General features: G+C 39.5%; 1 protein-coding gene and 1 long non-coding RNA gene across 12 annotated transcripts in view; both read left to right on the top strand.

Moving 5' to 3' along the window:
• Positions 1 to 33: 33 nt before the first annotated feature.
• LOC142659111 (uncharacterized) lies at positions 34 to 9196 on the top strand. 2 transcript variants are annotated; one of them, XR_012850268.1, is made up of 3 exons: positions 34 to 161; positions 1511 to 1681; positions 8859 to 9196. It is a non-coding gene; the product is annotated as an uncharacterized LOC142659111 (long non-coding RNA). The 2 variants fall into 2 exon arrangements; XR_012850269.1 differs by having other exon boundaries at positions 1511 to 1698.
• Positions 9197 to 18054: 8858 nt separating this feature from the next.
• The window catches only part of GRIN1 (glutamate ionotropic receptor NMDA type subunit 1), a 57703-nt gene continuing 55163 nt past the window's right edge, over positions 18055 to 20594 (top strand). For 5 of the 10 annotated variants that reach the window (XM_075834876.1, XM_075834882.1, XM_075834878.1 and 2 more), the window contains exon 1: positions 18056 to 18802. In XM_075834876.1, the coding sequence (XP_075690991.1) occupies positions 18353 to 18802 (450 nt within the window). In that variant the 5' untranslated portion in view covers positions 18056 to 18352. Of the gene's footprint in view, positions 18803 to 20594 lie in introns of all 10 variants that reach the window. The other 5 variants (XM_075834872.1, XM_075834874.1, XM_075834873.1 and 2 more) reach the window with 3 other exon arrangements.

Here is a 20594-nt window from a genome sequence, read left to right as displayed (position 1 = left end):
ACGTACTGCGCAACGTGACGGCACCCGGTGACTGACGAGACTCCCGCCGGCGCACATGATTACATAACGTCTCCGGCGATTCCCCCAGCACCGTAATGTACCACAGTAACATCGGTCATTCGTCGCCTGCTGTCGTGTTTTTCATCCGATCGTCCGACCAGGTTGTACATGTATGGCCCCATTATACACCATAACTAGAAACCTGTATTTACAAGTCAGTGGAATTGCGCCAAATTTATAAATATAGCGCGCACGATATACAAAAGCTCCTCAAGACTCCTCACATCATTGCGCCACCAAACGATGCTCAGCTGTAGTGAGTGTGTTGCACTTTACGACTCTAGCCACACCCCCTTGTAGCACGTGTAGAGGATGGGAAAGAGTTATCAAAACAGTTAAAAACGTCGCTGTAAATAGCAACCAATCACAGCGCAGCTTTAATTTCTCCAGAGCAGGTTAAGAAATGCAAGCTGAACTCTGATTGGTTGCTATAGGCAACAAGGACAGTTTTACTGTTAGTTCTCATTAATCTGCCCCAAGACTGTTCAAAATGCCCCAAATTTAACACCAGGCATACGTCTTTTAACCCCTTCCTGACATTTGACGTAACCATGCATCATGGGGGGGGTACACCTCACTACGACGGGTGGGATTTCCAATTCTGGAGCATGCTCAGTCTGTTGCGGAGAAGCAACGGATTCTCACCGTGGATTTCTCCATTTGCAATGTTGAGGCAAAATCCACAACAGATCGCTGCAAAATGAAACATGCAGATTTTGTTGCGAAATTCATGGTAAAGTCCACCGCAAAAAATTACTCACCACTTGTAAACATAGCCTTCGGGCGCCCGTACAATATCACGTTTTATTACCCCGTAGGGTCCACGCCGTTAAAAAGTCAGAATCGCTGATTTTATTCACCTTCCCTAAAAAATGTGAATATAAAGTGACCAAAAAATCGCATGTACCCCAAAATAGTACGAATAAAAGTTCATCCCGCAAAAAAGCAAGACCGCGCAAAACTATTTTAATTTTTTTAATAAAGTGTTTTTATTTTGTAGAAGTAGTAAAACCCCCCCCAAAAAAAAACATACAAATTAACCCGCAGAATTTTTTTTACCGTTTCTTAACGTTTTTACCGCACGGTGAAAGCTGTAACAACGAAACGCAAAAAAAAATAAAAATGGAGGAATCGCTGTTTTTTTTCCCATTCCACCCCACAAAATTTTTTTTTCTTTTTTAGTCCGTACATTATACGTTACATTAAATGGTGGCGTTAAAAACAACAACTCGTCCCGCAAAAAACGAGCCCTCTCACCCCTCAAAAAAGACATTAGCAAACGTGTCAATGGGGAAGTGAGAAGCTGGTGGTTGAGGGTCCATTGGGCCACCTATAGCCCTGTCCATGTAATATTCTGGCCGCAGGTGGCAAGAACTCCCGATCTGACCAGCACCACTGAAAACGGCGCCGGTATTTCCTCACGCTACAATCGTTTTTTTTCTCATTACAGCGGCCGACTTCTGGGACGAAATTACCACTGATCAGAACCAATCGTTGGGAATGAAACCTCAATGGAGGTCACGTGACTATGGCGTCCATGGGGACATAAGGTGTTTCAGCAGTGATTGGCGGCCATGGTCATGTGACATCATTACACACCAACAGGAACAAAACTTCAAACGTAATTATATTACACAGGTTGTATTTATTTTATACCAATATAGAAGGTTGGAGGCTCCGGCCGTTCTTGTAGTAAAGCCACATTGTACATCTCTTCTTCCTCATGCACGCACGAATGGGCAGCGGCGCCGATCCTAAAGACACAAAACATGGCACGTGCACTGCACAGCAACCCCATATTGTATATACGGGGCAGCATTAAAGTAGATATATTCTTGTATATAGGGGCAGTATTATAGTAGTTATATTCTTGTATATAGGGGCAGTATTATAGTAGTTATATTCTTGTATATAGGGGCAGTATTATAGTAGTTATATTCTTGTATATAGGGGGCAGTATTATAGTAGTTATATTCTTGTATATAGGGGGCAGTATTATAGTAGTTATATTCTTGTATATAGGAGGCAGTATTATAGTAGTTATATTCTTGTATATAGGGGCAGTATTATAGTAGTTATATTCTTGTATATAGGAGGCAGTATTATAGTAGTTATATTCTTGTATATAGGGGGCAGTATTATAGTAGTTATATTCTTGTATATAGGGGGCAGTATTATAGTAGTTATATTCTTGTATATAGGGGCAGTATTATAGTAGTTATATTCTTGTATATAGGGAGCAGTATTATAGTAGTTATATTCCTGTATATAGGGGGCAGTATTATAGTAGTTATATTCTTGTATATAGGGGCAGTATTATAGTAGTTATATTCTTGTATATAGGGGCAGTATTATAGTAGTTATATTCTTGTATATACGGGGCAGCATTAAAGTAGATATATTCTTGTATATAGGGGCAGTATTATAGTAGTTATATTCTTGTATATAGGGGCAGTATTATAGTAGTTATATTCTTGTATATAGGGGCAGTATTATAGTAGTTATATTCTTGTATATAGGGGGCAGTATTATAGTAGTTATATTCTTGTATATAGGGGCAGTATTATAGTAGTTATATTCTTGTATATAGGGGCAGTATTATAGTAGTTATATTCTTGTATATAGGAGCAGTATTATAGTAGTTATATTCTTGTATATAGGGGCAGTATTATAGTAGTTATATTCTTGTATATAGGGGGCAGTATTATAGTAGTTATATTCTTGTATATAGGGAGCAGTATTATAGTAGTTATATTCTTGTATATAGGGGCAGTATTATAGTAGTTATATTCTTGTATATAGGGGGGCAGTATTATAGTAGTTATATTCTTGTATATAGGGGGCAGTATTATAGTAGTTATATTCTTGTATATAGGGGGGCAGTATTATAGTAGTTATATTCCTGTATATAGGGGGCAGTATTATAGTAGTTATAGTCTTGTATATAGGGAGCAGTATTATAGTAGTTATATTCTTGTATATAGGAGCAGTATTATAGTAGTTATATTCTTGTATATAGGGGGCAGTATTATAGTAGTTATATTCTTGTATATAGGGGCAGTATTATAGTAGTTATATTCTTGTATATAGGGGACAGTATTATAGTAGTTATATTCTTGTATATAGGGGACAGTATTATAGTAGTTATATTCTGGTATATAGGGGGGCAGTATTATAGTAGTTATATTCTTGTATATAGGGGCAGTATTATAGTAGTTATATTCTTGTATATAGGGGCAGTATTATAGTAGTTATATTCTTGTATATACGGGGCAGCATTAAAGTAGATATATTCTTGTATATAGGGGGCAGTATTATAGTAGTTATATTCTTGTATATAGGGGCAGTATTATAGTAGTTATATTCTTGTATATAGGGGCAGTATTATAGTAGTTATATTCTTGTATATAGGAGCAGTATTATAGTAGTTATATTCTTGTATATAGGGGGCAGTATTATAGTAGTTATATTCTTGTATATAGGGGCAGTATTATAGTAGTTATATTCTTGTATATAGGGGCAGTATTATAGTAGTTATATTCTTGTATATAGGGGACAGTATTATAGTAGTTATATTCTTGTATATAGGGGACAGTATTATAGTAGTTATATTCTGGTATATAGGGGGGCAGTATTATAGTAGTTATATTCTTGTATATAGGGGCAGTATTATAGTAGTTATATTCTTGTATATAGGGGCAGTATTATAGTAGTTATATTCTTGTATATACGGGGCAGCGTTAAAGTAGATATATTCTTGTATATAGGGGGCAGTATTATAATAGTTATATTCTTGTATATAGGGGCAGTATTATAGTAGTTATATTCTTGTATATAGGGGCAGTATTATAGTAGTTATATTCTTGTATATAGGGGCAGTATTATAGTAGTTATATTCTTGTATATAGGGGCAGTATTATAGTAGTTATATTCTTGTATATAGGGGCAGTATTATAGTAGTTATATTCTTGTATATAGGGGCAGTATTATAGTAGTTATATTCTTGTATATAGGGGCAGTATTATAGTCGTTATATTCTTGTATATAGGGGCAGTATTATAGTAGTTATATTCTTGTATATAGGGGCAGTATTATAGTAGTTATATTCTTGTATATAGGGGGCAGTATTATAGTAGTTATATTCTTGTATATAGGGGGCAGTATTATAGTAGTTATATTCCTGTATATAGGGGGCAGTATTATAGTAGTTATATTCTTGTATATAAGAGCAGTATTATAGTAGTTATATTCTTGTATACAGGGGCAGTATTATAGTCGTTATATTCTTGTATATAGGAGGCAGTATTATAGTAGTTATATTCTTGTATATGGGGCAGTATTATAGTAGTTATATTCTTGTATATAGGGGCAGTATTATAGTAGTTATATTCTTGTATATAGGGGCAGTATTATAGTAGTTATATTCTTGTATATAGGGGGCAGTATTATAGTTGTTATATTCTTGTATATAGGAGCAGTATTATAGTAGTTATATTCTTGTATATAGGAGCAGTATTATAGTAGTTATATTCTTGTATATAGGGGCATTATTATAGTAGTTATATTCTTGTATATAGGGGGCAGTATTATAGTAGTTATATTCCTGTATATAGGGGGCAGTATTATAGTAGTTATATTCTTTTATATAAGAGCAGTATTATAGTAGTTATATTCTTGTATACAGGGGCAGTATTATAGTCGTTATATTCTTGTATATAGGGGGCAGTATTATAGTAGTTATATTCTTGTATATAGGGGGCAGTATTATAGTCGTTATATTCTTGTATATAGGAGCAGTATTATAGTAGTTATATTCTTGTATATAGGGGGCAGTATTATAATAGTTATATTCTTGTATATAGGGGCAGTATTATAGTAGTTATATTCTTGTATATAGGGGCAGTATTATAGTAGTTATATTCTTGTATATAGGGGACAGTATTATAGTAGTTATATTCTTGTATATAGGGGACAGTATTATAGTAGTTATATTCTGGTATATAGGGGGGCAGTATTATAGTAGTTATATTCTTGTATATAGGGGCAGTATTATAGTAGTTATATTCTTGTATATAGGGGCAGTATTATAGTAGTTATATTCTTGTATATACGGGGCAGCGTTAAAGTAGATATATTCTTGTATATAGGGGGCAGTATTATAGTAGTTATATTCTTGTATATAGGGGCAGTATTATAGTAGTTATATTCTTGTATATAGGGGCAGTATTATAGTAGTTATATTCTTGTATATAGGGGCAGTATTATAGTAGTTATATTCTTGTATATAGGGGCAGTATTATAGTAGTTATATTCTTGTATATAGGGGCAGTATTATAGTAGTTATATTCTTGTATATAGGGGCAGTATTATAGTAGTTATATTCTTGTATATAGGGGCAGTATTATAGTCGTTATATTCTTGTATATAGGGGCAGTATTATAGTCGTTATATTCTTGTATATAGGGGCAGTATTATAGTAGTTATATTCTTGTATATAGGGGGCAGTATTATAGTAGTTATATTCTTGTATATAGGGGGCAGTATTATAGTAGTTATATTCCTGTATATAGGGGGCAGTATTATAGTAGTTATATTCTTGTATATAAGAGCAGTATTATAGTAGTTATATTCTTGTATACAGGGGCAGTATTATAGTCGTTATATTCTTGTATATAGGAGGCAGTATTATAGTAGTTATATTCTTGTATATGGGGCAGTATTATAGTAGTTATATTCTTGTATATAGGGGCAGTATTATAGTAGTTATATTCTTGTATATAGGGGCAGTATTATAGTAGTTATATTCTTGTATATAGGGGGCAGTATTATAGTTGTTATATTCTTGTATATAGGAGCAGTATTATAGTAGTTATATTCTTGTATATAGGAGCAGTATTATAGTAGTTATATTCTTGTATATAGGGGCATTATTATAGTAGTTATATTCTTGTATATAGGGGGCAGTATTATAGTAGTTATATTCCTGTATATAGGGGGCAGTATTATAGTAGTTATATTCTTTTATATAAGAGCAGTATTATAGTAGTTATATTCTTGTATACAGGGGCAGTATTATAGTCGTTATATTCTTGTATATAGGGGGCAGTATTATAGTAGTTATATTCTTGTATATAGGGGGCAGTATTATAGTCGTTATATTCTTGTATATAGGAGCAGTATTATAGTAGTTATATTCTTGTATATAGGGGGCAGTATTATAATAGTTATATTCTTGTATATAGGGTCAGTATTATAGTAGTTATATTCTTGTATATAGGGGTCAGTATTATAGTAGTTATATTCTTGTATATAGGGGCAGTATTATAGTAGTTATATTCTTGTATATAGGGCGCAATATTATAGTAGTTATATTCTTGTATATAGGGCGCAGTATTATAGTAGTTATATTCTTGTATAAAGGGGCAGTATTATAGTAGTTATATTCCTGTATATAGGAACAGTATTATAGTAGTTATATTCTTGTATATAGGATCAGTATTATAGTAGTTATATTCTTGTATATAGGGGGCCGTATTATAGTAGTTATATTCTTGTATATAGGGGCAGTATTATAGTAGTTATATTCTTGTATATAGGGGGCAGTATTATAGTAGTTATATTCTTGTATATAGGGGCAGTATTATACTAGTTATATTCTTGTATATAAGAGCAGTATTATAGTAGTTATATTCTTGTATACATGGGCAGTATTATAGTCGTTATATTCTTGTATATAGGGGGCAGTATTATAGTAGTTATATTCTTGTATATAGGGGCAGTATTATAGTAGTTATATTATTGTATATAGGGTGCAATATTATAGTAGTTATATTCTTGTATATAGGGAGCAGTATTATAGTAGTTATATTCTTGTATATAGGGGGCAGTATTATAGTAGTTATATTCCTGTATATAGGAGCAGTATTATAGTAGTTATATTCTTGTATATAGGGAGCAGTATTATAGTAGTTATATTCTTGTATATAGGAGCAGTATTATAGTAGTTATATTCTTGTATATAGGGGCAGTATTATAGTAGTTATATTCTTGTATATAGAGGGCAGTATTATAGTAGTTATATTCTTGTATATAGGAGCAGTATTATAGTAGTTATATTCTTGTATAGGGGGCAGTATTATAGTAGTTATATTCTTGTATATAGGGGGCAGTATTATAGTAGTTATATTCTTGTATATAGGGGGCAGTATTATAGTAGTTATATTCTTGTATATAGGGGCAGTATTATAGTAGTTATATTCTTGTATATAGGTGCAGTATTATAGTAGTTATATTCTTGTATATAGGAGCAGTATTATAGTAGTTATCTTGTATATAGGAGCAGTATTATAGTAGTTTTATTCTTGTATATAAGGGGCAGTATTATAGTAGTTATATTCTTGTATATAGGAGCAGTATTATAGTAGTTATATTCTTGTATATAGGGGCAGTATTATAGTAGTTATATTCTTGTATATAGAGGGCAGTATTATAGTAGTTATATTCTTGTATATAGGAGCAGTATTATAGTAGTTATATTCTTGTATAGGGGGCAGTATTATAGTAGTTATATTCTTGTATATAGGGGGCAGTATTATAGTAGTTATATTCTTGTATATAGGGGGCAGTATTATAGTAGTTATATTCTTGTATATAGGGGCAGTATTATAGTAGTTATATTCTTGTATATAGGTGCAGTATTATAGTAGTTATATTCTTGTATATAGGAGCAGTATTATAGTAGTTATCTTGTATATAGGAGCAGTATTATAGTAGTTTTATTCTTGTATATAAGGGGCAGTATTATAGTAGTTTTCCTGTGTTTCTCAGGGGGTAGTCTGACTAGTTAAGTAGTGACATCTCTCATGTCCTCATACCTACATAATTGCAGACTTGTAATTTACTTCTCTAAGGCGAGATTTACACGAACGTGGGTAAACTCGGACGTTCAAAACAGCCGTTTTTTGCCTCTGAGTTGCCCCCGTGCAGGTCCCGTTTTCACAAATCTCAATAGACTTGAGTCTATGGAGGGATCCGTCAAAATGGAAGATAATAGGACATGTTCTAATTTTTCAACTGACCCTTCACGCGGTCCGTGTGAACGGCCCCATTAAAGTACATGCGTCTGTGTGAGAGCCATTGTTTCGAGGGCCGTCACACCGACATATTCTACGGTCGCCTGAATAAGGTCTAAGAAATATGGATGACAGTCCCATGGCAGATATTAGATGTCATTTAGCGTTCTCCAGAAACAGAACTGAATGAAGTAATTCTCTTTATTTCCAGTCTTTTCTTGTCATATACAGTACAGTCACCGACTGGGTGAGAGGTGCAGCCCCTCCCTATACACTACACCTTTATCTGTGAGATATAAGGGATCAAGGTTTCCTTCTAGATATGGCGGAAATCAGAACATAATCTGTGATCAACCTATGAGATCATGTCTCTTTAAAAATAAAAATCTTCAAGAAATTAAATCAAGAAAAAAACGAAAACGTATCTTAGTTCCTGAGAAAGATGGATAAGACCCTCACAGCGAATACAGGGCTGGTCATCCAACTTTCCAGACAAAACCTGCCTCGTACTCCAGCAGTGTGGGAGCAGGAGCTGCGTAACACCATGATTGACAGGTGTGATTGACAGTTCTGCTCTTGGGTCCTTGATCAGACCTCATGTTCACAGTTTTATATATGTTTCTATGGTCATCTGATAATCTGGCACCTATGTGACACTACTGATGTTGGATCACATGAATTGTACTATATATATATATATTCATGATAATGCATTCTTTCTCCTAGGGATGATCCAATGACATCACCGAGGTACGAGGCATTTTACGCCTCTTCGACGTCAGCTGTTTAGAGGGCAGGGTATGTATTTCTCTCCCTCTAGACCCTCTGGCCTGCGCCGCCGTCACTTTCTATATTATTATTATTATTATCTCGGATATTAAAATTGTTTTCTCATCAAAAAACCTGATGGTTTCCACTGAAGCTTTGTATCTGCTCGCTGACTGCTCCGTCTTGTTGCCTAGCAACCAGCCCCATCTCCTTAGCAACCAAATCATTTGACGGACCGGTAGACATTATCCAAGAAAATATGAATTTCTTCTAAATAGCGTCCCCCGCCCCCCCGAGCGCCACAGTCCTGACCTAGTTTTCTGCTTTTATTGTATATAAATAAATGGAGATCTTCGCATATATAGGTGTAGCGGTGCCGAGTTTGTCATTTAGCACCACCAATTGGTATCTGGTTTTCATTAGGAAATCAGGCGATGTTGGTGCACCCAAAAAACAAACAAACAGTTCAATGACTAATTCAGCTCTGCTACATCTCGGTTTCTTTTGTGCACCATGATAATTCACTGTGGTGAGATATAGCAGAGCTGAAATTGACATTGAACTGGTGTAGCAATTCCAAATTGATAAAAAAGTTTTATGATATACAAGATATTATCCTCACTATCTTTATTACTAAAGCTTCACAGACGTTCGGCACCGCACATTACAACATCCCCGGCATAGTATGCCACGGTGGCCACACAATCCTCAGAGCAGCAGTGTATAGACGGCCTCTGGTAACCTGCGTCCTGCACCCTGCGCTGAACAAGCTCTGCCCTGCAGGAGTCTTTACGAGTAGAGAAGAGCTCAGCAGACTCCATTCATTCTCTCGGCTGCAGGGAGGGGGAGCAGCGCTCGCGCTAATGTCATCTTCCATGGCCGGGATCTTCATACAGGGGAGAAATCTTGTACGGTCAGATCTGCAATGTTCTATTGTGTATGAGGACTCGCGTTACTGCAGCCAAACCAGGGACGCTCCATACGGGCAGACACATGCCATACCACTGCTGGTTATGGCCTGATGAAGATGCCGTTGGGGCATTGAAACGCGTAGCCTTTATCATCCACAATAAACCCTTTTCATCAATTACATCCTATACGTGACTTATTACAGTTCACGGGTTTGTATGTCATCCAGAGTGTAGCAGCGCCCCTCGGAGACTCTCTAATTTTTCCTGGACCTATAGCATACCACTGCTATGGGGGTACAGGGGCCCAGCACCTAACCATGCCACCCCACCATGATTCTCTATATGCCAAGCTAAAAGGAGCAAAGTAACACTACACAAAAATTTGTGTGCAAGGGGGGAATGGGCAGTGACATACACCGGTATCCATTTCTCGCCCCCCGTTGAATGATTAGGACGTAATAAGGGGTTGAAATACAGACGAGAGAGCCACTAGAAAGAGCAGGTCCTGCTCTAGGGGACTTGGCTCTACCGGCGGCTTTCAAAGCATTCTGGGAGTTGTAGTTTTTCAACAGGTAAAGGCTACATTGCTTTAAAGGGTCTTCAACTTCTTATAAAGCCACAAACACATGTTGCTATGTGCCTCCTGGACAAGCACTGGTTACATTATTATGTTCGTTACATCGGGGCGTTTTTACTTCTTTTAATAGCTGGGCGTTGTGTATAGAAGTATCATCCACTTCTCTTCACAACGCCCAGCTTCTGGCAGTGCAGACACACAGCGTGTTCTCGAGAGATCACGCTGTGACGTCACTTCCTGCCCCAGGTCCTGCATCGTGTCGGACCAGCGAGGACACATCGGCACTAGAGGCTACATTTGATTCTGCAGCAGCATCAGCGTTTGCAGGTAAGTAGCTACATGGACTTACCTGCAAACGCTGATGCTGCTGCAGAATCACCTGTAGCCTCTGGTGCCGATGTGGCCGACACGATGCAGGACCTGGGGCAGGAAGTGAGTGACGACAAAGTGTGATCTCTCGAGAACACGCTGTGTCTGCACTGCCAGAAGCTGGGCGTTGTGAAGAGAAGTGGATGATACTTCTATACACAACGCCCAGCTAGTAAAAGAAGTAAAAACGCCCCGATGTACCCACATAATACACGCCCAGTTGTACTTTATAAAGCCTCATTTACATAAATATAAAAATGGTCATAACTTGGCCAAAAATGCTCGTTTTAAAAAAATAAAAAACGTTACTGTAATCTACATTGCAGCGCCGATCTGCTGCAATAGGAGATAGGGGCTGCAAAATCTGGTGACAGAGCCTCTTTAAGGTGCCCTATAAAAAAAAACTGGACCACGAAACAGCTGCCCACCAAATAAACTCTGGAGGCTGAGGTTTCCTCTCCACCATGACCCCATAACAAGGAGGTTTGTTTGAAAAGAGTCGAGGGGGATAAGACAACACTAACATGTTAGCACTACTGGTGAATGACTAATAAAGTAATCGTGGTGTTGTATATCCCCCACCTGGATAGAGATAAATAGGTTCTCCGTAATATTATAAGGAAATGAAAAATAGATCCGGAGTAATAAAATATAACTTTTACTGAATTTGTTAAAAATAGATAACAAAACTGTGTCAAAGAGTAAGGATATCGAATGCCAATACTGCATGCCAATACGTATTCAATGATTTATATCAAAATCAAACAAAATTACTGAAGACAGCAAAAAAAATATTAACAGTCCGCCTTAAATAAGGTTTCTTCGTATTTTGATGTATAATAATCACTTTCATCAGGAGGTTTTATCCAATATCTTATCCTCTTGCAAGGACCACATGTATAGATTAAAGTAAAAAGACCTGGGGCAGTTGCCCTCCTACCCCTTATATTCAGTTGGTAGTCCTTTTGGTCAATGTGTCCGAGGATGGTTATATGGCTTCTCCTGAAGTGATAGATGATAAGTATTTTCTCCCAACGCGTTTCCCTGCTGACCAAGCAGTTCCTCAGGGGAGATGGGTCAAAGCAGCAGTTGTATCCAGATTTGAGGTTTAGCTGCCTAGAGATCAGTATTGCTGTCAATTAGTATCAGACGAAAGCTCATGAGTCCGAGCCTGCTTGCAGTGGCAAGGGGTATCCTGTTTAAAACATTCTTGCAGTGGCAAGTAGTTTAGTCCTTCCTGGTTGGAGGTAAACAAAAAGACGCCTGTTCCTGGCGTGTGAATGACTAAGAAGGATCATGGAGGGTATGGAGCGCTATTTTCCCACCCTCCTAATAGGCGCTTAGAAAGGTCATTTGTTGGGCACCTTTTTTGGATTGGACATTTATATTTATATATATATATATATACATACACACACGCACATACACTACCGTTCAAAAGTTTAGGGTCACTTAGAAATGTCCTTATTTTTGCAAGAAAAGCAGTTTTTTTCAATGAAGATAACATTAAATTAATCAGAAATACACTCTATACATTGTTAATGTGCTAAATGACTATTCTAGCTGCAAACGTCTGGTTTTTAATGCAATATCTACATAGGTGTATAGAAGCCCATTTCCAGCAACCATCACTCCAGTGTTCTAATGGTACATTGTGTTTGCTTAATGTGTTAGAAGGCTAATGGATGATTAGAAAACACTTGAAAACTTTTGTGCAATTATGTTAGCACCGCTGTAAACAGTTTTGCTGTTTAGAGGAGCTATAAAACTGACCTTCCTTTGAGCTAGTTGAGAATCTGGAGCATTACATTTGTGGGTTCGATTAAACTCTCAAAATGGCTGGAAAAAGAGAGCTTTCATGTGAAACTCGACAGTCTATTCTTGTTCTTAGAAATCAAGGCTATTCCATGCGAGAAATTGCCAAGAAACTGAAGATTTCCTACAAAGGTGTGTACTACTCCCTTCAGTGGACAGCACAAACAGGCTCTAACCAGAGTAGAAAGAGAAGTGGGAGGCCCCGCTGCACAACTGAGCAACAAGACAAGTACATTAGAGTCTCTAGTTTGAGAACTCACAGGTCCTCAACTGGCAGCTTCATTAAATAGTACCCACAAAATTCCAGTGTCAACGTCTACAGTGAAGAGGCGACTCCGGGATGCTGGCCTTCAGGGCAGAGTGGCAAAGAAAAAGCCATATCTGAGACTGGCTAATAAAAGGAAAAGATTAATATGGGCAAAAGCACACAGACATTGGACAGAGGAAGATTGGAAAAAAAGTGTTATGGACAGAAGAACAACTGAAAAGATGCTGGAAGAGTGCCTGACGCCATCTGTCAAGCATGGTGGAGGTAATGTGATGGTCTGGGGTTGCTTTGGTGCTGGTAAAGTGGGAGATTTGTACAAGGTAAAAGGGATTTTGAATAAGGAAGGCTATCACTCCATTTTGCAACGCAATGCCATACCCTGTGGACAGCACTTGATTGGAGCCAATTTCATCCTACAACAGGACAATGACCCAAAGCACACCTCCAAATGATGCAAGAACTATTTAGGGAAGAAGCCGGCAGCTGGTATTCTATCTGTAATGGAGTGGCCAGCGCAGTCACCAGATCTCAACCCCATAGAGCTGTTGTGGGAGCAGCTTGACCGTATGGTACGCAAGAAGTGCCCATCAAGCCAATCCAACTTGTGGGAGGGGCTTCTGGAAGCATGGGGTGAAATTTCTCCCGATTACCTCAGCAAATTAACAGCTAGAATGCCAAAGGTCTGCAATGCTGGAATTGCTGCAAATGGAGCATTCCAAGACCAAAGCAAAGTCTGAAGGAGAAAATTATTATTTCAAATAAAAATCATTATTTCTAACCTTGTCAATGTCTTGACTATATTTTCTAGTCATTTTGCAACTCATTTGATAAATATAAGTGTGAGTTTTCATGGAAAACACAAAATTGTCTGGGTGACCCCAAACTTTTGAACGGTAGTGTATATATATATATATATACATACTCACATATACCATGCGTCAAAGCAGTGTAAAAGAATAATATAAAAGGCCCGGATTGCCTTATAAATAATACCCGTCACCCTTGATATAATCTATAATTTCCTTCTGCTAATCTCTAAAAGACGCGGCGCTCGTATTGTTCTAAGCAATTGGTTTCCATGACAACTGGTAAATGGGACTTTTAACTGAGAAACAGTATAGACCTCTGAAGAGAGGGAGTCAATTAAAATAGCCCCAGAAAGGAACGTCATTCATATATATGGTACTTCCAGATCTAAGAATGAAGCAGAACTGGGAGGCTGTGCTGCTCAATTCTGATCCAAGTGAAATAAGCATAGGGCAACTAGATAATTTCTGAAGACCCTGCAGCTGAGATATCCCCTTACCAACGCAGGCAAGAAATGGGATCCAGGGGTAAATGCTCGGCCTGAAGCTGTCGGTTGCCAAAGAAATCCATCTAGTGTAAAACAGTAAATAGAAGCTAGGGAGGAGGGAGATGCAGCTGCAGTATTCTCTTAGTATATCCCTAAGTGTGCCAGAGGGGAGACGTTTGATTGGTCAGAGCACACGGCACAGCTGTTACATCACGCCAGTAAGACCCCGCCTACTAAACGCATCATTCCTGGCTGCACTATATCTAATACACAACTACGGCTGCCTAAAGAGGGATTGGGATGTATTTTATAATGATGGGTGATCTTCTGATGTGTTACAGCATCTTATTGGTGGGGCTCACTGGGCTTGGACTTCCACTGAGTCAAAGAGTCCTTGGTATACTCAGCACAGCTCCTAAACGTTGTATAGCCAGAATGAGACCTCTATTACTTGCTTTCATTGGAGCATGTTCTGATATGCTACACTGACGTATCAGGAGATGCTGTTAACAAGGATCAATGATCTTTAACATCTGACTAACTGATGGATTACCCATTTAATGGGTTCTAAATCTGTGGAGAGCCAAAGGTGGCAGAACACTGCTATAGGGGATAAAGAGGTTGCAGAACACTACTATAGGGGATAAATAGGATGCAGAACACTACTATAGATGACAAAGAGGTTGCAGAACACTACTATAGGGGATAAATAGGATGAAGAACACTGCTATAGGGGATAAAGAAGATGCAGAACACTGCTATAGGGGATAAATAGGAAGCAGAACACTGCTATAGGGGATAAATAGGATGGAGAACACTGCCATAGGGGATAAATAGGGTGAAGGACACTGCCATAGGGGATAAATAGGGTGAAGAACACTGCCATAGGGGATAAAGAGGTTGAAGAACACTGCCATTTGGGATACAGAGGTTGCAGAACACTGCCATAGTGGATAAATAGGATGCAGAACACTTCTATAGTGGATAAAGAGGTTGCAGAACACTGCCATAGGGGATAAATAGGGTGAAGAACACTGCCATAGGGGATAAAGAGGATGCAGAACAGTACTATAGGGGATAAATAGGATGAAAAACACTGCTATAGGGGAGAAAGGTTGCAGAACACTACTGTAGGGGATAAAGAGGTTGTAAAACACTGCTATAGGGAATAACGAGGTTGCAGAATACTGCTATAGGGGATAAAGAGGTTGCAGAACACTGCTATAGGGGATAAAGAGGTTGCAGAACACTGCTATAGGGGATAAAGAGGATGTAGAACACTGCTATAGGGGATAAAGAGGTTGCAGAACACTGCTATAGGGGATAAAGAGGTTGCAGAACACTGCTATAGGGGATAAAGAGGATGTAGAACACTGCTATAGGGGATAAAGGTTACAGAACACTACTGTAGGGGATAAAGAGGTTGCAAAACACTATAGGGGATAAATAGGATGCAGAACACTGCCATAGTGGATAAATAGGATACAGAACACTGCTATAGGGGATAAATAGGATGCAGAACAATACTATAGAGGATGCAAAACACTGCTATAGGGGATAAATAGGATGTAGAACAATACTATAGGGGATAAAGAGGATGCAAAACTGCTATAGGGGATACAGAGGATGCATAACACTGCTATAGGGGATAAAGAGGATGCAGGACACCGCTATAGGGGATAAAGAGGACGCAGGACACTGCTATAGGGGATAAAGAGGATGCAGAACACAGCTATAGGGGATAAAGAGGATGCGGAACACTGCTATAGGGGATAAAGAGGATGCAGAACACTGCTATAGGGGATAAAGAGGATGCAGGACACTGCTATAGGGGATAAAGAGGATGCAGAACACTGCTATAGGGGATAAAGAGGATGCGGAACACTGCTATAGGGGATAAAGAGGATGCAGGACACTGCTATAGGGGATAAAGAGGATGCAGAACACTGATATAGGGGATAAATACCATGCAGGACAGCACTATAGGGGATAAAGAGGCTGCAAAACACTGCTATAGGGGATAACTAGGATGCAGAATACTATAGGGGATAAAGAGGATGCAGAACACTGCTATAGGGGATAAAGAGGATGTAGAACAGTATTATAGTGGATAAAGAGGATGCAAAACACTGCTATAGGGGATAAAGAGGATGCAGAACACTGCTATAGGGGATAAATAGGATGCAGAACAATACTATAGGGGATAAAAAGGATGCAAAACACTGCTACACGGGATAAAGAGGATGCAGAACACTGTTATAGGGGATAAAGAGGATGCAGAACACTGTTATAGGGGATAAATAGGATGCAGAACACTGCTATAGGGGATAAAAAGGATGCAGAACACTGCTATAGGGGATAAAGAGGATGCAGAACACAGTAAGGCCCTGTGCCACATAAGAGGACTTGCTGGCTGGACACATTGCTCCATGTTTCACAAGTAACCTAAATAGTGTTTTTGAAATAAATGTCCCTCATCCTTCTGTCCCATCTATTAAAAAGAGAAGAGCGGCAGAACACTGTGCTCCCAATCCTCCCCACACAAGGGAAAGATATCGTCATATTTTCATTCTCATCTCGGTTGTCATGAGAAAATCAGCTACAACAATATGGCAGCTCTGGAAAAAATGTCCTACGAATTTTACAGTTTGTATTGTAGTGGATAAAATATGCGGCAAATCAGGAAGAATTACACCGAACCATTATCCTATATGGGAAGGCAGAAGACATAAATGCTGTATACAGACCCATAACAGTCCAGCCACAGCACCCCCATAACAGTGACATCCGCAGTATCCCATGACATCGCCCCCATAACAGTGACATCCACAGTGTCCAATGACATCGCCCCCATAACAGTGACAGCCAGTGTCCCCATTTCAGCGACTGCCACAGATTCCCTATTACGGCCACAGCACCCCTATAACAGCGACTGCCACAACGCCCCCATAACAGCCACAGCACCCTTATAACAGCGACTGCCACAGCGCTTCTATAACAATGACCGCCGCAGCACCCTCATAACAGTGACAGCCACATTGCCCCCTTTAGTGACAGCCTCAGTGCCCCCATTACAGCCACAGCACCCTCATAACAGCGACTGCCACTTTGCCCCCTTTAGTGACAGCCTCAGTTCCCCCATTACAGCCACAGCGCTTCTAACAACCACAGCGCCCCCATAACAGTGACAGCCACAGCGCTTCTGTAACAATGACGGCCACAGAGCCCCCTATAACTGCGAGAGCCGCAGCGCCCCCATTAACTGTGACAGCAACAGCACCCCCATTACAGACACCGTGTCCCCATAACAATGACCGCCACTGTGCCCCCATAACAGTGACAGCTACATTGCTGAATGGCACATACCTAGTGATAAGTACAGGAAAAGAGAAAGAAATTCATAAATAATGTTTTTTTTTATTCTGGACAATGAGGACAAAAAAAAACACCCAAAATACCTAATTCCCTTATTTCTTTGGTTTACCCAGACCTGTACTGTGAGCCCACCCTCAGACATTACAGGGGTACAGTCCTGGTCGTCCTCTGCTGAGGGGACCTCACTGAACAGTCATACACGTGTACTACTCTCTATATATATATATACATACACACAGCTATCCATTATTCTGTAAAGATTAGATATAGCTGCACCCCTCCCCCTCTAAGGGGTCAGTATAATACACTATAATAACTTGCTGCATTGAATAATAACCAGCTCTGCTTTGGGGGTGGACGGAGAACATCAGAATCACAAACACTTGTTCCAATTACCTATTGACCTGAATATTCTTCACTATTCAAGGCAATGAGGAAGGAGGCACTGGAGGTCCCTGCAATGACAGCTGGAGCACGAGGGGTTAACGAGCAGCGGGTCTGTGGGTGGGTTTGTTATTTGGGAGAGAGACCCCCCCCTCCTCTGTATTGGTGGAGACTGTGTCACTGCAGAGGAGACGGAGGGAGAATCAGCCACAGCTCATTTCAGCACCAAGGACAGCAGCAGCCGGCAGCCCCTCTATAGGATAGAGGTCTTCTCCACCATCACTGATACCACCATCACACCTATCATCTTATCATCACCCCCATGTCAACCATCTGCAGACCTCACCATTGACACCTCCATTCTCTACATCTCACCATTACCTCCTTGGAGACACCTGAGATCTCAGGAGAGATTAATCAACAGTGAAGAAGACGTCCACATAAGAAGGACATCTATGCATGGTCTCCTCTCCTCTGAATGACCAAGTCCTCGGATCATCATTGACTACCATTCCTCCACCCACAGCCCACCCCTCCATCTTGCAGAAAACCAAGGTTTCTTCCAGACTGTGGCGTCTCGGCTTCACCCTGTTTGGAGCTGGGGAGCCCCCCAAATACAGGACGTTGGCTCAGCCGGGGTGTGCACAATCCATGGACAGAATGCGCCTTTTCCTTCTGGCCGTTCTATTCTTGTTCTCGTTTGCCAGAGCCGGGTGCGACCCCAAGATTGTCAATATTGGGGCAGTTCTGAGCACCAAAAAACATGAACAGATATTTAGGGATGCTGTGAACCAAGCCAACAAGAGACATGGCACCTGGAAGATCCAACTCAATGCCACCTCAGTCACCCACAGGCCCAATGCCATCCAGATGGCACTGTCTGTATGTGAGGACCTCATCTCCAGCCAGGTAAGAGTGGGCAGAGATGGGCACAGGCATGAAATGGCATCAACTAGACAGGAGATGGGGAAATAGTTGGCAAGTTGTAGCCTTCATTGTAACTTGTAGGTCCATATTCTTCAGAAATAATGCCATAAAATGACCATTCACTGGGTCTATGGACTATCCTCAGTATACAATGTATCCACATTATATATATGTATAACAGGTGTATGGACTATGTATAACAGGTGTATGGACTATCCTCAGTATACAATGTATCCATGTTATATATATGTATAACAGGTGTATGGACTATCCTCAGTATACAATCTATCCACATTATATATATGTATAACAGGTGTACGGACTATCCTCAGTATACAATACATCCACATTATATATATGTATAACAGGTCTATGGACTATCCTCGATATACAATCCAGCCACATTATCGATATATGTATGTATAACAAGTCTATGGACTATCCTCACTATATCAAACATTCACGCCATCTCCACAGTGTTTCAGATTAACATGTACATCTATGTGTAGGGTATATAGCCCCCATCCCGTTTTGCGTATGTGATCATGGCCCCCCCATAGAGATGACAGTCTGGCGCTAGCACACACTTGCTGCTGCCTAGTAACACATTATATATCTATATACATACATACACACACGTTTATAATACATGTATAGCTCTTATGTAACCATCACACTGTGATCAGCCCAGCGTCTGACGGGTTAATTCCTGCCTTTACCTTTGCGGTTCCATATGTACCTAGCTATATCGTCAATCCCGGAGGTGCAGGAAATTTCTGCGTCTAGATCTATTAGTAGTCAGCAGCTTGTGGTGGAACTACAACTCTCAGGATGTCCCAACAGCCAAAGCCATGCTGGGAGAGGTAGTTTCAGCACCGCTGGGGAAGCAGAGTACTACTGTATATACTGTATATCACCTGTATGCTGTGTATAAGACTAGATCACATGTCGTGTCAGCCCCCGCCCCCCTTTCCTCTATGAGTTGCCTCATTGAATTCCAATGAAGCTCCTTTGTCCGCATTGCAGCCTGATTACCTGACCGGATCACCGGATCCCTGCACACAGCAGAGCGATGTATGTTTCCATGTGCACAATCCCTGCTTACACCTGCGGGTGTTCTTATGTATTTACACGATTTTCTGTAGCAATCCGTGGCATCATGTCTTTTGTTTTCCCATAGGAAGTGAGAGAATAATAATATATAGCATAATAATAATATTATATGTGTCACATATGTCTCTATGGGAAAAGAATCTGCACGTTTTCAAAAGCGCAGAAGAAAAATTGCATCACAGTCGCATGTTTATCGCACCTACGTCTCAGTGCGAGGTTATGACCTGCGACAGTTTCGACAGCCCCGTATTAGTAGCGAGATTGAGAGTAGAAGCTTGTACTACTGGGTGCGGGGGTGATATTACTGACTGATATAGAGGGAAGATGAAGGATTATGGTCTGCGACATTTGTCGGGGACGTGGTCGGTGTCTGGATTGTTTCTTGGTTACATAATAAGAACAGAAAACCGTGAAATAAAATCCACAGACAATGTACAAATAAATCATCAGATGTGACGTCATTGTAAACTCTCTATCTCATGTCTCTCGAATATCTCATATCTATCTATCTATCTCACATCTATCTATCTCATATCTATCTATCTATCTCATATCTATCTATCTCATATCTATCTATCTATCTATCTCATATCTATCTATCTATCTCATATCTATCTATCTATCTATCTATCTATCTATCTATCTATCTCATATCTATCTA

The sequence above is a fragment of the Rhinoderma darwinii genome, chromosome 8, assembly GCF_050947455.1.
Source record: "Rhinoderma darwinii isolate aRhiDar2 chromosome 8, aRhiDar2.hap1, whole genome shotgun sequence".
NCBI classification, from domain to species: Eukaryota; Metazoa; Chordata; class Amphibia; order Anura; family Rhinodermatidae; genus Rhinoderma; species Rhinoderma darwinii.
Note: the sequence above shows the minus strand (reverse complement) of the source record. Positions and strands in the feature narration are given on the sequence as shown.